At 37.4% G+C, this 14627-nt stretch overlaps 1 protein-coding gene across 3 annotated transcripts in view; it reads right to left on the reverse strand.

Annotated features, from left to right (window-relative positions):
• Positions 1-4073: 4073 nt before the first annotated feature.
• The window catches only part of LOC110021121, a 41606-nt gene continuing 31052 nt past the window's right edge, over positions 4074-14627 (reverse strand). For 2 of the 3 annotated variants that reach the window (XR_002293614.1, XR_002293615.1), the window contains 2 exons: positions 4968-5303; positions 4074-4452 (listed from right to left, as the gene is read on the reverse strand). Coding sequence is in view for 1 of the 3 variants with exons in the window: in XM_020719468.1 (XP_020575127.1) it covers positions 5118-5303 (186 nt within the window). In the remaining 2 variants the exon portion in view is untranslated. Of the gene's footprint in view, positions 4453-4849; positions 5304-14627 lie in introns of those variants that run through there. The other variant, XM_020719468.1, reaches the window with a different exon arrangement.

Genomic DNA, 14627 nt, shown 5'->3' on the forward strand with positions numbered 1-14627 from the left:
GTAAGCACATAAGTTGATAATTGTTGAATCATGATTTGTTTGTGAATCACTCCTAAGAAATGGAGCTTAAGGAAAGAGAAAGAGAGATGAGTGAGAAATAATGACTGGTAATATATAGTCTTATTCATGAAATAATCTGCCTATTTATAAAGGAGATAATATAATATGATGATGTTATATTTTTGTCTCTGTGTTTTAGAATTGTATATACTATGATATTTCTGGCATTTTACATGGACAAGCTTGTTATTCATCTGTTGGCTGAATTGGCCGACAAAGCTTACTTGATTTTGAGCCGACAAGATAAGCTCTCTCGACTGAGATCTACTTGGCCATATGAGATCAGCTCAGTTGGCGAGCTTGGTCGATATGAGTCAATTTGTTTATCGAGTCTAACAGTTGATCATTGATAACTGGTCAGGGACCTCTAGACATCCTCAAAATGATCGAGGATGCTGAGGATCTGGATCTTCCCTCGGGCCAGCTTTCCTATAGTGGTTGGTTCGAACTCCTCTTTGCCTCTTTTCTGACCGAAAGGTTTGGGCTCTGATCATTTGGTCATTTTTATGTCCTCCTCGTGGCTCAGTCAGCTTTGGAATTACTGTCTTTGGTTTGTACAACTTCTCTTGACAGGACAGGTGAGCCTCACGCTCTTCTGCTATGGGCCTTCTCCGTCCACCCTTTTCTTTTGGACCATTAGATCTCATTAGGATCAACACAAATATATATATATATATATTAGTTTACAATTCTCTTACTTCTTGAAAATGAAGCTGCAATAAAAATAAAATAATTTGATAAAAAAACTTATATTGCATTTATTGTTAAATAATGATTCAATAATTAAATCTACTTGATTTCCATGCCTTTAATTTTATAAATAAGGAGTGGTGAGACTCTTCCCGTTCCTTATTTGCTCTATGACCCCTAGTTTGAATCAGTTCACTTCCGAGCATTGTGATTGAAAATGTGCCCAATCCATCGAGTGATGTCCTGAACTAAGATTTGATTTATGCAACCTTCGAGAGACTGAAGAAGCGATCTCCCAGAAGGTGAGATGAAGAAGAAAGTTATCGTTAAATAGAGAAAAGGAGTTGTGCTAGCGGATTAGGTGGGAACATCTTATTTGTTCATTGACAATAAGTAGAGGAATGGTCAGCCAACCAACCTATCCGCCAATCCATCAACCCAACCTTTCGCAGCGACACAAGAACCACCAATCTCTCAATCCACATATGAGGATGTTGTTGCCCTCCCATCGCATGGTGAGGGTGATATGTTGATTACAATGCCTGAGCTAGATTGGCTTCTTGGTATGATGAGCTTCAATCGTACTTGTTAAATTTTGACCTTACTCGAAGGTGTCAACATTCCTTCATGTTGAGCACATTGTCCAAAAGGTAGGCATATTAATTCTTCGAATCTTAGAGATAAGCACTGCTCTACTTCGAGGGGGCAGGGATAGGGGCTCTCAAAGTAAACTTTGTTTTAAATAGCCCCCCACTATCTCAGTTATTTGATCTCTCAAAGGAGATATCTCGTACTATATATGTGGTTTAATAGTGGGTTTATTATGTATAGCCGGTCGTTGGCAATATATTTGGTCTGACTCTCTTAGTGATATGTTCTATCAAGCGCCCTGTGGTCCCGGGATGGTCAACTATCTTCATACTGAGGATAGGTAGAAGGACGCAAATCATGTTTTGATATTCAACCTTCGTCTAAGGGGGTCCTCTTGTGCGTGCGACGAGCGGAGGCTTGTAATATGGAGGAAGCAGACTGAATTTATACTCATGAACCAATATATGGTTATTTTTCATCTCCAACAACTCTTCGGCCACTACAGACCCAATGCACACCATAAAGTCATTCACCTCTTGAGTTAGAACGACATGAGAAAGTGTTGGCTCTGGGTCCCGTACTTCCAACATCTCCATATGGAAGTGTGCAATAAATAAGTGAAGGCTTTCACTCTGTCCCTAGCGAATTTTTAGGAGGGCATGTTAGTTTTTCTGGGTTTTTAAGGCACTGGTAAATTGCACCACAAATATTTGCTTGAAATCAGCAAATGATGTGGTACTCCTGATGGTAATCCGTTGAACCACCCGAGTGTTTACTCCCTCGGTGTGGTAATGAAGAGACAACATTTCAGCATGTCGATGATCTTTAGTAAGCACACGATCGACTCAAATGATGTTATGTGGTCTATTTGATTGGTTCGACCCTTATATGGCTCCATTATCAGGATCTTGAATTGTTCCGTAGGCTCGACCTCAAGATTTGTTGAGAGAATGCATTCTCGAGATTTCAGGGCTCCTCAGTATGCCAAGTCGATGTTGGTCAACCACTACGAACTTAGCACTATCAAAGTAATGGGAGTCACCTTCTTTTCTCAAACTTAGGGGGCCTTTTTTTGGCGTTGGGCGCTAATTCTTCTTTTCAGGTTGCTGATCTTTTCCTCGAGTCAGTGCGTCTCGGATGACATCCAACATTTGTTCAACTGTTGGATATGTTGGGTTACGAACACTCCAACGCACTTTATGTTGTCGGTGTCTCTGTTATGGGTTTCTTCTCATTGGACAACTTCTCTTCTTGTTTGTGGCATGATTCACGCTCATTGCATCTTTTAAGATGTTAAATCCTGATTTGTCAGTGAATTACACCCAAGAAATAAAGCATAATGAGAGATAGAGAGAGAGAGAAAGAGAGGGGAGTGAGCAATGTCACGGACAAATAGTCCCACATCGGCTAGGTGTACGGTCGAAAAGCAGTATTTAAGTCCTGGGTTGCTCACCTCTCTTAAGGGCTCTTTTGGGTGGTGACAAGATGTGGTATCAGAGTAGACTACTGTCTGCCAAGTGTGTGGACTCTCCATGGCGCCGGCTAAACTTAATTGATTTTGGGTCAAAAAGATCAGCTCGGTCAACTGAGCTTGGTTAGCATTAATCGATTGGATGATCGAGTGTGGTTGTTGATCCTTGATAACTGGTGAGGTTGAATGTTTCATCGAATCAGCTTTCCTGTAATAGTTGGCTTGGATGTTTTTTTGGCTCTTTTTGACCGATGGTTTGGTGCTGAATCATTTGATCGTCTTTCTGCCCTCCAAATTGCTCGATCGATTTTGGCATTACTAGATTTAACTCGAAGACCAGCTAAGCTTAATTGATTTTGGGTCAAAAAGATCAGCTCGGTTAGCATTAATTGATTGGTTGATCGAGTGTGGTTGTTGATCCTTGATAACTGGTGAGGTTGAATGTTTCATCGAATCAGCTTTCCTGTAATAGTTGGCTTGGATGTTTTTTTGGCTCTTTTTGACCGATGGGTTGGTGCTGAATCATTTGATCGTCTTTCTGCCCTCCAAATTGCTCGATCGATTTTGGCATTACTAGATTTAACTCGAACAATTTAACTTGGTCGAACAAGTGAGTCTCACGATCTTTTGTAGGTGTGGCTTACATCATACTCGTTTCTTCCATATTGCTAGATCTCTCCAGGATCAGCGGTGGCACATTCCTAATGTACAATAATAAAATAAAAATATTAACATATTTATTTAATTTTAAAATTACATGCTGAATCATTTGGTCATCTTTCTGCCCTCCAAATTGCTCGGTCAATTTTGGCATTACTAGCTTTAACTCGAACAATTTCACTTGGTCGAACAAGTGGGTCTAACGATCTTTTGTATGTGTGGCCTACATCATACTCGTTTCTGCCATATTGCTAGATCTCTCCGGGATCAGCGGTGGCACATTCCTAATGTACAATAATAAAATAAAAATATTATCATATTTATTAAACTCCCCGGTCCAATCCAATTTTTAAACCCATTCACAAGTAAACAAAAACTGTTTCCACTGCCTTTCCCCTAAATACATAGCGGTCAACAATGCCCACAAGCCATCAATCAATCATGAAAATACTTTTCCAAGCCATGCAAAGTTCAACAAAATTCAAAATTGCAAAAAAAACTTCCATGGGCATCAAATCAGGAATGTGAAAGGCTAAATTTTACATTATTTAAACCCAAAAAAGTAAAAAATATATATATATATATAAAAAAAGAAGGCTTCAAAACTGCAAATAAAAGTTTTACAGAGGCTCTCATGACATTTTCTAATTGTGAGAGAGCACAAAAGATTCCCACAAATAGCTCAAAGCCAAATTCTTCCAAGTAATTAAGCATTCAATACAGCTAAATCTCCATTACTTCTTTCACATGAAGCTTCTCATTGAAATAGAAAGAACACACATAAAGTGCAGCGATAGGTCTATTTCAGGAAACTGTTCCCATAAAAAGAGGCGCACTGCAAAGAACTGGAAAAGCAACTGTCTCTCCTTTGAAGCATTTAAAGCCTTTCCCCCCCTCCCCCTCAGATCAGATCAACAAAAGCTATTTTACTGGAGACCATCATTGCCTTCAAAAATGTCATCACAAAATTCAAAATTGACCTGAAAATGCATCAGGAACCAGACTCATCATACATTCATAACAAAGAAAAAATATCAAAATGGTCCCGGGTTTTCTTTAGACGTTCATTTTAATCCTAAAATCTATAAAAGTATCAATTTAATTCCGAGACCCTTTTTAAAGTGGGCTAAAAGGAGAGAGATGACCGCGTCCGGACGACGGTGTGTCGATAGCGCAATGCCATGAGTTCAACCGCACGTCCGGTTTACCGTACTTAATATTTTCTCTCCTCAAAGAGTCATCTTAAAGGATTAATTTTGACTTTCTAAAACTGCATCCGAAATGAGACTTATCATATGTTCATACAGGAAACAAAAAAGTATCAATTTAATCCCAGGATGGATTAAATAAATCCTCGCTGGAACTATTGCAGCCCACATTAAAAGAGTAAAGGGATTAATCTTACATTTTTATAAATTCTGGAACTAAAATGATTATTTTGAGACTTTACTCGTTCATACTGGCATTCAACAGAAGTACAGAATTTAAAACTCACTTATTAGTTTTTGCACAGCAAACACGTTGAGGCTCCCCTTTTGTCTGCTCGGTTGCTATGAAGATTGCATAGAACAAATGCAGAGAGCGAATGATGAATAAAAAGAACCAAAATCTGTGCTTGCTACAATAAATGCGAGGATAGAAGGAACTAATGGTGGGGGCGATGATTTAGATCTGACGCTTTGCCTTTGTTTCTTTCTGCATTAATGGCCAGAGGTTTAATGGCGAGTCTCGGCTTTGTGAGGACAAATTCACATGGAAGTACTGACACACCAACCAATAAAGACTCAGGTGGTAAGCCGGAAAGAGGCAATAATTCCAACAGTATCACTACCTGGAGATTATGCTTTGCATTAGAACCATACATCTTCAAAGAATTGAGAAAATGAAGATATTATTATGTGCGGTGACGCATGTCTGGGCGATGATACGGATAGGCCGTTGTGTGACACACGGCGGTATGATCGCATCCGGATCTTCTTCCGGACTTCTGGGCATGCGGTCAACACGTAATAATTTTTCGAGAAAAGAAAATATTTACATACATACCATTCAATTCTTATGCATTTACATATGTAACACATAAACTTCAATTCTTAGATACATGCCAACTTACGTATGGATGAAAAGATGTATTTTACTTTTGAAAAATTAAAAATGAAGGCATTTTTAATGTGATATGAAAGATTTGGGTGCTATAAATATAAATAAAGTTTAGATCCTCGATATGCAAGTTAATAGGAAGGTTAGCCTGTATGTAAATGCGCCGAGAGAAAAATATGATGGTCGAAGTGTGTGATAAACTTCGATGAATTGAAGAGAGGATTTAAGGTGGGGGTGATTATATGGTTCCGAAGGAACAGCTTTATATGCAGGAGATACAAACAAAAAAAAATAAAGTGGTTTTTTTTAGTATTTGTGGAAGATTTACATACATGCCACACAATTTCTATGTATTTATATATGTAACACCAAAACTGCATTTTTTAAATACATGCCAACTTCATGAAAAGGTGAACATCGCTTTTTATAAGTTAAAATGATAATATTTTTGATGTGATATGAAATAAATTAGTGGAATGAATAAAAAAAATAAAGCTTAAGTGTTAGATATATAAATATATAATTTGCAGGTACGCATGTAAATGCCCCCATTTTTTTGTACTCCTTCAACGATAGATAGAAATGTGGATGAAAAGGTTATGAACAGTGTTTATAGAAAATGCAACAAATACTATTTCTTTTCATACCACAAGATCTTTCTGAATAAATCTCAAAACAAATCAGAAACGCAATTTACCAAGGCATTGAATTGCAAATCTTGCATTTTCTGAGTATTTTAAAAATTACAATATCTGTAGTGAGGTCACAGATGCAATAAAGTGTTTTTAGGATTTTCTATAAACATTATTTATGAGATTATTCGATAATCTTAACACTTGACAAAGATGCCAAATAGCTAAGGATCATCATGGAGCCTGATTCAACAAATCCACTGGTGCTAGAAAAAATGGAATCGATTTAGCCTAAGAACAATTGAATCTTGCTTGAGAGACAGCAATCAGGGTAGAAGTCGGTTGGCCTTCAGGCCATTACAACATTTTTAAGGTCGTGATTGTGATTCTACATAGAGAATTCATTTAGGGACTATATGCAGAGATCAGATTGACTTAGGAGCTTCCTATGCATTTCAACTAAACGCAAGAATTCACACGAGCTAATAATTTATTCAATATCCCTTTTAAATACAATCACTCCTCGAACATCAATGTGTATATTGCCACGAAACTAAAAAATCCATAGGATATCGAATCAACATAATTTTGTACAGTTGTCAGCAATTGCCTTTGCATTTATAACGTTACTTTAGGTGAAGTAGAGTTAACTTGATACATACATGACTGGTGTCACCACGCAGCCCGACGGTTACAATTAACTAAGGCGGGAACTACAGTCGTATGGTATTAACATTCTATTTTACTTTCCACAAAATGTTTCAGAAACTTCCAATATATAAAAGAGTCATTAAACTACAAAGTGAAATAAAATTCAAACATCCAAAAAACTACAGCATCATAATTGAAAGATGACATCTCAGACCAACATATAAAGTGTCTCTATTCAGAAGTAACAATAAAAGAAACTAAAGTCATATTATAAACTAATATCTATCAGTAACAGCGGTCCTTCTGTAAACCAAAACTTTCCTACCAGACATATCAACATAAAATTTTTCGTCTCCTGAAATAAAACATTAATTGAAAACATAAATATAATTTAGTGAGTGATTATAATCTAATATGTATAATTTTTTTTATGTTGTGCTATTCATGAATGACCAAAATAAATGCAGTTCATTTCATTTAAAATTTTGAATTTTTCCTTTCCCATTACACTTTTATGTATTTACCAATTTAACCTCTTTAATAGTCATCAAAGTATTACCATTATATCCGAATGTATCATCAAAAATGTGTCTGAAGTCACCCTCAAATTTGTACCCGATGATACCCTAAAAAATGTGTCCGAAGACACCCTCAATATTGTACTTGAAGGTACACATTTACCAATTCATTTAATGTGCATAGATACATTGTATTCCGTGCCAATGCCATCTTAGGATACTCTTATATGACTTAATTATTTATTTAACATTTCATATTAGTTAAAATCCTTTAAGATGTACATTCATATATAAGTTATATTCCTCCTATCTATTATAACATTTCAATTTCAATATGCAACGTATGACTGAAAATTTTATTTTAAATAATTTATTAAAATAATTATTCATTTACTAAAACATTAATTTAATGTATAGAAAACGATAATCACTCACCCGAGCCTAAAGAGACCTTTTAAATACTTATCACGTCACAATAATTTCCTTAGCATTTTAACCTCTCTATCATCCATTAATTCAGCAGTTTAATAAATTAAAATTGCTAAAATTAATTCATGAAAATTGTTGATATGCAATTAACACCACCTTTAGTTAAATCAAATTTACATAATTAATGCATATAACTTATAAATCTATACATTATCCTTTTTTAAATGTCTTGAAACACCCTTCTCAAATCCCAAAAAATTATCAAGTTTTCGATTCCTGATTCAAGTAAACTTTTTTCTAACATATATATATATATATATATATATAGTGATGTTTCTGTCTCCGCTTCCGTCTCTGCTAGGATTTCTATGGCGATGAGAGTAATCCTTTCGTCATGGCAAGTTCGTACGCCGGCGTGACGGTGGGCGGGCATGGTGAGACGGGTAAGAGGATTCGATCTTACGCTAGTGTCACTGCTAACGGTGTACCCAATTTCCCTTCCTCTTTCTATGACTCTCGAGATTGATTCTACTTCTTCTTTCATTCGACGTCCTGGCCGCAAGGGGGGAAACTTGCCCTTTTCCTCTCTGATGTTGAGATCTTCGATCTAGCGTCCCCTTGTAGGTTGCATTTGGTTGGAAAGTTTATATATGGGATACCTCAGTTGGATTTTCTTAGAAAAATTTTGAGTTGATGAAACTTACGGGTGAATGGAAGATTGGCCCTCTGGATGGTAGACATATCTTGATTCAACTGGCGAACGACGAAGACTATACGCGGCTCTTTGCTAAGTGTATGGTTTGGTTTGAGAACTGTGGCATGAAGGTTTTAAAATGGTCTGCAAACTTCGATCCTAAGGCTGAGACCCCTATTATTCCTGTCTGGATTTGTTTCCCGTCTCTGAAAGTTCCTCTCTTCAATCATGAGATTTTGTTTTCGTTAGCAGCCATGTTCGGTAGACCGCTAAAACTGGATGCCCCTACTTATAATCTTACTAGACCCTCCTTGGCTAGGGTTCTAATTGAGAAGGATGTTACTTTACCCCCTCCGGATGAGGTTTGCATCGATTCAGAACACATTGGCTACTGGAAACAGGTGGATTTGGAACAACATCCTTCTTACTGTACTCACTGTAATATGTTTGGGCACGGTCTGGTAAACTGTTTTAAATTACATCCTGATTTAAAGATTGGAGTGGGGAAAAAACAGCCGGAGTTGGCTAATCTTGCGGCTGTTACAGCCGTAGGTCCTCCTCCATTACTTCCTGCGAATGATGCCGAGGGTAGGACTGGCAATGGTTTACCTGAATCTTTATCTCCTGTTATTTCTAATGTGAGGCGGGGGGGGGGGGGGGGGGGGGGATTCTGTCTTTGCCCCTGTTTTTATTTCTTCATGTGATGTTAGAACTCAGGGTAATGTTAATACTTCGGGCAATGCTTTGATGGAGATTACTGGGAAAGATTTGAATGCTCTGGAAATTCCTTCTATTTCTGCTTCTCTTCCTCACAATTCGAATGCTGGTTTTAATCAGGAGGATTTCTCTGCCTCTGGTAAACCTACAGGTGATGTTCCTAGACATGATTCTGTTGTCCTGGAAACTTTTGCTGGTGTCGAGAAGGCCCGTCTTTCCTCAGCATCTCTTCCTGATGCATTTAATATGGAAAATACTTCTCTTCTTCCTCATCAAAATGATATTCCCGCCGATTCCCAGTTGGATGATATTTCAAAGGTGTTAAGGGAGAAATGACATGTGCAAAAATATAGGCGAAGAAAAAATATAGTGTAGAAGGAGGTTCAAAATCTTAGCAATGAAAACATTGAGCTTGAGATGAATCATTATTTTTCTGATAATGAGAATAGACGGACCCGGCCTAGGTCTTCTAGGAAGGGTTCTTTGTCTAAACATGTTTAATGTCCTCATTTGGAATATCAGGGGAATTGTGGATCCTCATTCCCTTGGTAGACTTAAAATGATGACAAAGATCCATAAGGAGGATATGTTTGCTATTTTGGAACCTTTGGTCGCCTCTCCGGATGATCGTATCTTGGGTAAATTAAAAAAATTATCTTTTTTTGCTAATTCTTCTAATAACATCTGGGTGTTTTGGCGGAAGCATATCACAGTGGATATCGTCACTGATGATACTCAGTTTGTTCATACCTATTTCACTATGGATGCTTATTCTGGGTTCCTTACTTTTGTTTATGTCGGGACTTCTAATGTTGCTCGACTTGATTTTGGCACAAGCTTTCTGTGGTGGGCACTTCCATCAATCACAATTAGAAGGTTGGTGGAGATTTTAATATGGTGATGCACAAATCTGAGAAATTAGGTGGCAAGAGAATTGACAATACTTTAATCAACCGTTTCAATGAAGGTTTGGCCTTAGCAGGTATCTCTGATTTGGACTTTATAGGATTAATGGACCCGACCTAGGTCTTCTAGGAACGGTTCTTTGTCTAAACATGTTTAATGTCCTCATTTGAAATATCAGGAGAATTGTGGATCCTCATTCCCTTGGTAGACTTAAAATGATGACAAGGATCCATAAGGAGGATATGTTTGCTATTTTGGAACCTTTGGTCGCCTCTCCAGATGATCGTATCTTGGGTAAATTCAAAAAATTATTTTTTTTTGCTAATTCTTCTAATAACATCTAGATGTTTTGGCGGAAGCATATCACAGTGGATATCGTCACTGATGATACTCAGTTTGTTCATACCTATTTCACTATGGATGCTTATTCTGGGTTCCTTACTTTTGTTTATGTCGGGACTTCTAATGTTGCCCGACTTGATCTTTGACACAAGCTTTCTGTGGTGGGTACTTCCATCAATCACAATTGGAAGGTTGGTGGAGATTTTAATATGGTGATGCACAAATCTGAGAAATTAGGTGGCAGGAGAATTGACAATACTTTAATCAACCGTTTCAATGAAGCTTTGGCCTTAGAAGGTATCTCTGATTTGGGCTTTTATAGGTTCTAAGTTCACTTGGAAAAGGGGTAAATTGTTTGAAAGGCTTGATAGATGCCTTGCTAATCAACATTGGGTTTCCTCCTATGATTTATCTCAAGTTCAGCACCTTTCTAGAATTGGATCGGACCACAATCCTCTTCTCTTATCTTTCGACTATTTCAAAAAATCTCCTATTTATCACAGTCCTCTTCTATTCTCTTATCTTTAATGATCGTATCTTGGGTAAATTCAAAAAATTATCTTTTTTTGCTAATTCTTCTAATAACATCTGGGTACTTTGGCGGAAGCATATCACAGTGGATATCGTCACTGATGATACTCAGTTTGTTCATACCTATTTCACTATGGATGCTTATTCTGGGTTCCTTACTTTTGTTTATGTCGGGACTTCTAATGTTGCCCGACTTGATCTTTGACACAAGCTTTCTGTGGTGGGTACTTCCATCAATCACAATTGGAAGGTTGGTGGAGATTTTAATATGGTGATGCACAAATCTGAGAAATTAGGTGGCAGGAGAATTGACAATACTTTAATCAACCGTTTCAATGAAGCTTTGGCCTTAGAAGGTATCTCTGATTTGGGCTTTTATAGGTTCTAAGTTCACTTGGAAAAGGGGTAAATTGTTTGAAAGACTTGATAGATGCCTTGCTAATCAACATTGGGTTTCCTCCTATGATTTATCTCAAGTTCAGCACCTTTCTAGAATTGGATCGGACCACAATCCTCTTCTCTTATCTTTCGACTATTTCAAAAAATCTCCTATTTATCACAGTCCTCTTCTATTCTCTTATCTTTTTGAGATTAATTGCAGCTAACTGGTATTGCGAGGAGGTGGGAAATACTTGGTACATTCTTTGGAAATTACATAAAAGGTGGTTGCTGCTTTAAGGGCTTAGAATTGGGATGTATTTGGTGATGTTCATGCTAGAGTCAAAAAAGCCGAACAAATGGTGAATATGCTTCAGGGTCTTGATGAGAACACCGATGACATCATACAAGAGTTACAGGATGCTAATAAAGAGCTAATAAAGAGTTCCTTGAAGCCTCTCTTTGGGAGGAGGAGTTGCTCCAACAAAAAGAGAGAGATACTCATTTTTCTCAGGGTGATAAAAACACCAAGTATTTCCACGCTTGTATTAAGCAGAGAGGAGCTAATAACCTCATTGTGAGAATTAAAAACAACGACGGAAACTTGATTACTGGGGATGAGGACATTGAGGAGAATGTTGTTCTGTACTTTTCTAAATTATTTGAGTATCATGAGACTTCAGACTTTGTTGGTGCCTCTTTATTTGATGATGTTCGTCATCATATGGGGGATATTGATCTTTGTGGCATTCCTACGGCTGAGGAAGTTTACTCTACCCTGCATGACATTAACTGTAATAAAGCTCCGGAACCTAATGGTTTCACTTCTGCTTTCTATATTAAATGATGGATTGTTGTTAAGGATCATGTGGTTTCGGCTATCCAGAGTTTCTTTAGGGGGGAAATCCTTGGAAATTATTTCTCTACTGCTACTATAGTTCTCATCCCTAAGAACACCCAAAAAAGCTCGTGGGATCATTTCAGACTAATCTCTTTAACTTTTGTGATTTCTAAGGTGATTAGCAAGATTTTGGTCAAACGCCTACAACCCCACCTCCACAATTTAATCTCTTTGAATCAATCTACTTTTATTCAGGGAAGGGGGATTCCTGATAATATTATGCTGGCTCAGGAGCTTATTCTTGATATTGATAAAAAATGTAGAGGTGGCAATATGATTACTAAACTAGACATTCGCAAGACTTATGATACTATTAGCTGGGAGTTTATTTTGAATATTCTTAAAGCCCGTGGTTTTTCTCAGGAGTTTGGCTTCATTACAACAAGTACAGCATTCTTATTAATGGCCACGCTTGTGGTTTTTTTAGTCCGGGGTCATGGGAGTAAACAGGGTGATCACTTATCCCCGATCATTTTTATTCTCATTTTTAATTCTCTCAAGAATGCTTAATAAATTTTTGAGGCAGAATCCAAAATTGCAATATTCTCATAAGTCTAATATGATGGTATCTCACTTAGCCTATGCGGATGATATGATTTTTTTCTCTAATGCAAGCAAGTCCACGGTGGAGAAGATTCATAAGTTAATGGTTGAATTTCAATCTGTTTCCGGCCTCTCTTTTAATGCTAGTAAATGCAACATATATTTGGGAAACACGACTAATCGTTCTAATACTTCTTGGATTGCCAATTATACGGGTTTCTCCCTCTCTACCCTTCCACTTAAATATTTGGGGGTCTTTCTTCTTAAAGGCCGGAAAAGACATATACAATTTGATGAGGTTGTAGAAAAGATTCGAAAAAAAATCTTGGATTGGAAAAATAATTTCCTATCCTTTGGAGGCTGTATTACACTCCTTAGGAGTATCCTTCATTCCCTTCCACTATACACTCTTCAAATGCTCCAACCCAAAAAAAGTACTATTTTGAATCTTGAAAAATGCTTTAATAAGTTTCTTTGGTTGGGAAATTACTATGGTAGAAGATGGCTTCCTTGGAAGGAAGTTTGCAAACCTTTTAGCGCTGAGGGTTTGGGTTTCAAATCCTTCCAACATATCGCTGATATTGATGTCTTTAAGCAATGGTTTAATTTCAGGAAAAATGAGTCCTTATGAGCCAATTTCATGCATGAGAAATATTATCGATTCTCTCATCCTGCTTTGATCACTTGGAGGCTCGGTAACTCTACTATGTGGAAGAGACTGCTTTTAATTAGGAATTGGGCGAAGAATTTCATATTTTGGGATGTGGGTTCTGAAAATCTCTCCTTCTGGCATGACTGTTGGTCACATGTCTCTCTTCAGTTGAGGGATACTACGTTTTCCAATCTCAAAGTGTCCGACACTTGGGTTGATGGTCATTGGAATCTTCCTCTTCTTACTACCTTATTGGGGAGGGAGGGAGCCACCTACATTTCCAACATTCCTATTGCTCCTCATATGCATGATATTCCTATTTTGAAAATACCCTTGGCTAGCTCTATTACCAAATCTATTTATGTTTTTCGGTATAGCTTTCATAACACCCCTTGGGGTCAAAATGTGTGGAGTTGGGCTTTAACTCCGTCAATGTATTTTTTGGCATGGCGTATTTTTCACTTAACTTTACCTTACAATGACATCCTGAAGATGGAAGGTTTGAGAATTGTCTTCCGCTGTTGCTTGTGTAATTCGGCGGAGGAAACTCTTGAGCATATCTTCTTTTTGTGCCCTTTTTTCTTTATTCATTTAGAAAAGGACCGGTTTGTGGTTTGGTAACATTATTATTCCAGAGAGGAACCTCTTGCTTACCTCATTGAGGTGCAATCCAGAATGTAAGAGGAAACACTTGGTTCATATGGATGGCAATGAATGACACTATTCATGAAGAAAAGGTGATTCATAATACTATGATTTTTTCTAATATCATCTCTTACATTAATAAATTATGGAGATTGGGGAATCCCAAAAAAGGTTTCTTTTCGGGCATCAATTATTTTCTTGATTTTTGGAGGGGAAGAGGCCCCTTCATCCTCGTGTTTTAGTAAAATGGTACCCACCTCCTGCAAGTTGGTTTAAAATTAATACTGATGGAAGTTGGAATAAAGTTGGAATGTCTCTGGAGCTGATTGTGAGGGCATTGTTAAGAATTAGGTGGGAGACTGCATTCTTTTTTCCTCTTCTCCTTGTGCGATTCTCCTATCGAGGTGGAAGCTCGGGCTATATTAACCGCTGCTATTTTGGCTCATTATTTAAGTTGGAGGTACATCATTTTTGAATGTGATAATCGTACCTTAATTGACATTTTAGATAATGGTG

Source organism: Phalaenopsis equestris, unplaced genomic scaffold (genome assembly GCF_001263595.1).
Source record: "Phalaenopsis equestris unplaced genomic scaffold, ASM126359v1 Scaffold000121, whole genome shotgun sequence".
Classification (NCBI taxonomy): domain Eukaryota; kingdom Viridiplantae; phylum Streptophyta; class Magnoliopsida; order Asparagales; family Orchidaceae; genus Phalaenopsis; species Phalaenopsis equestris.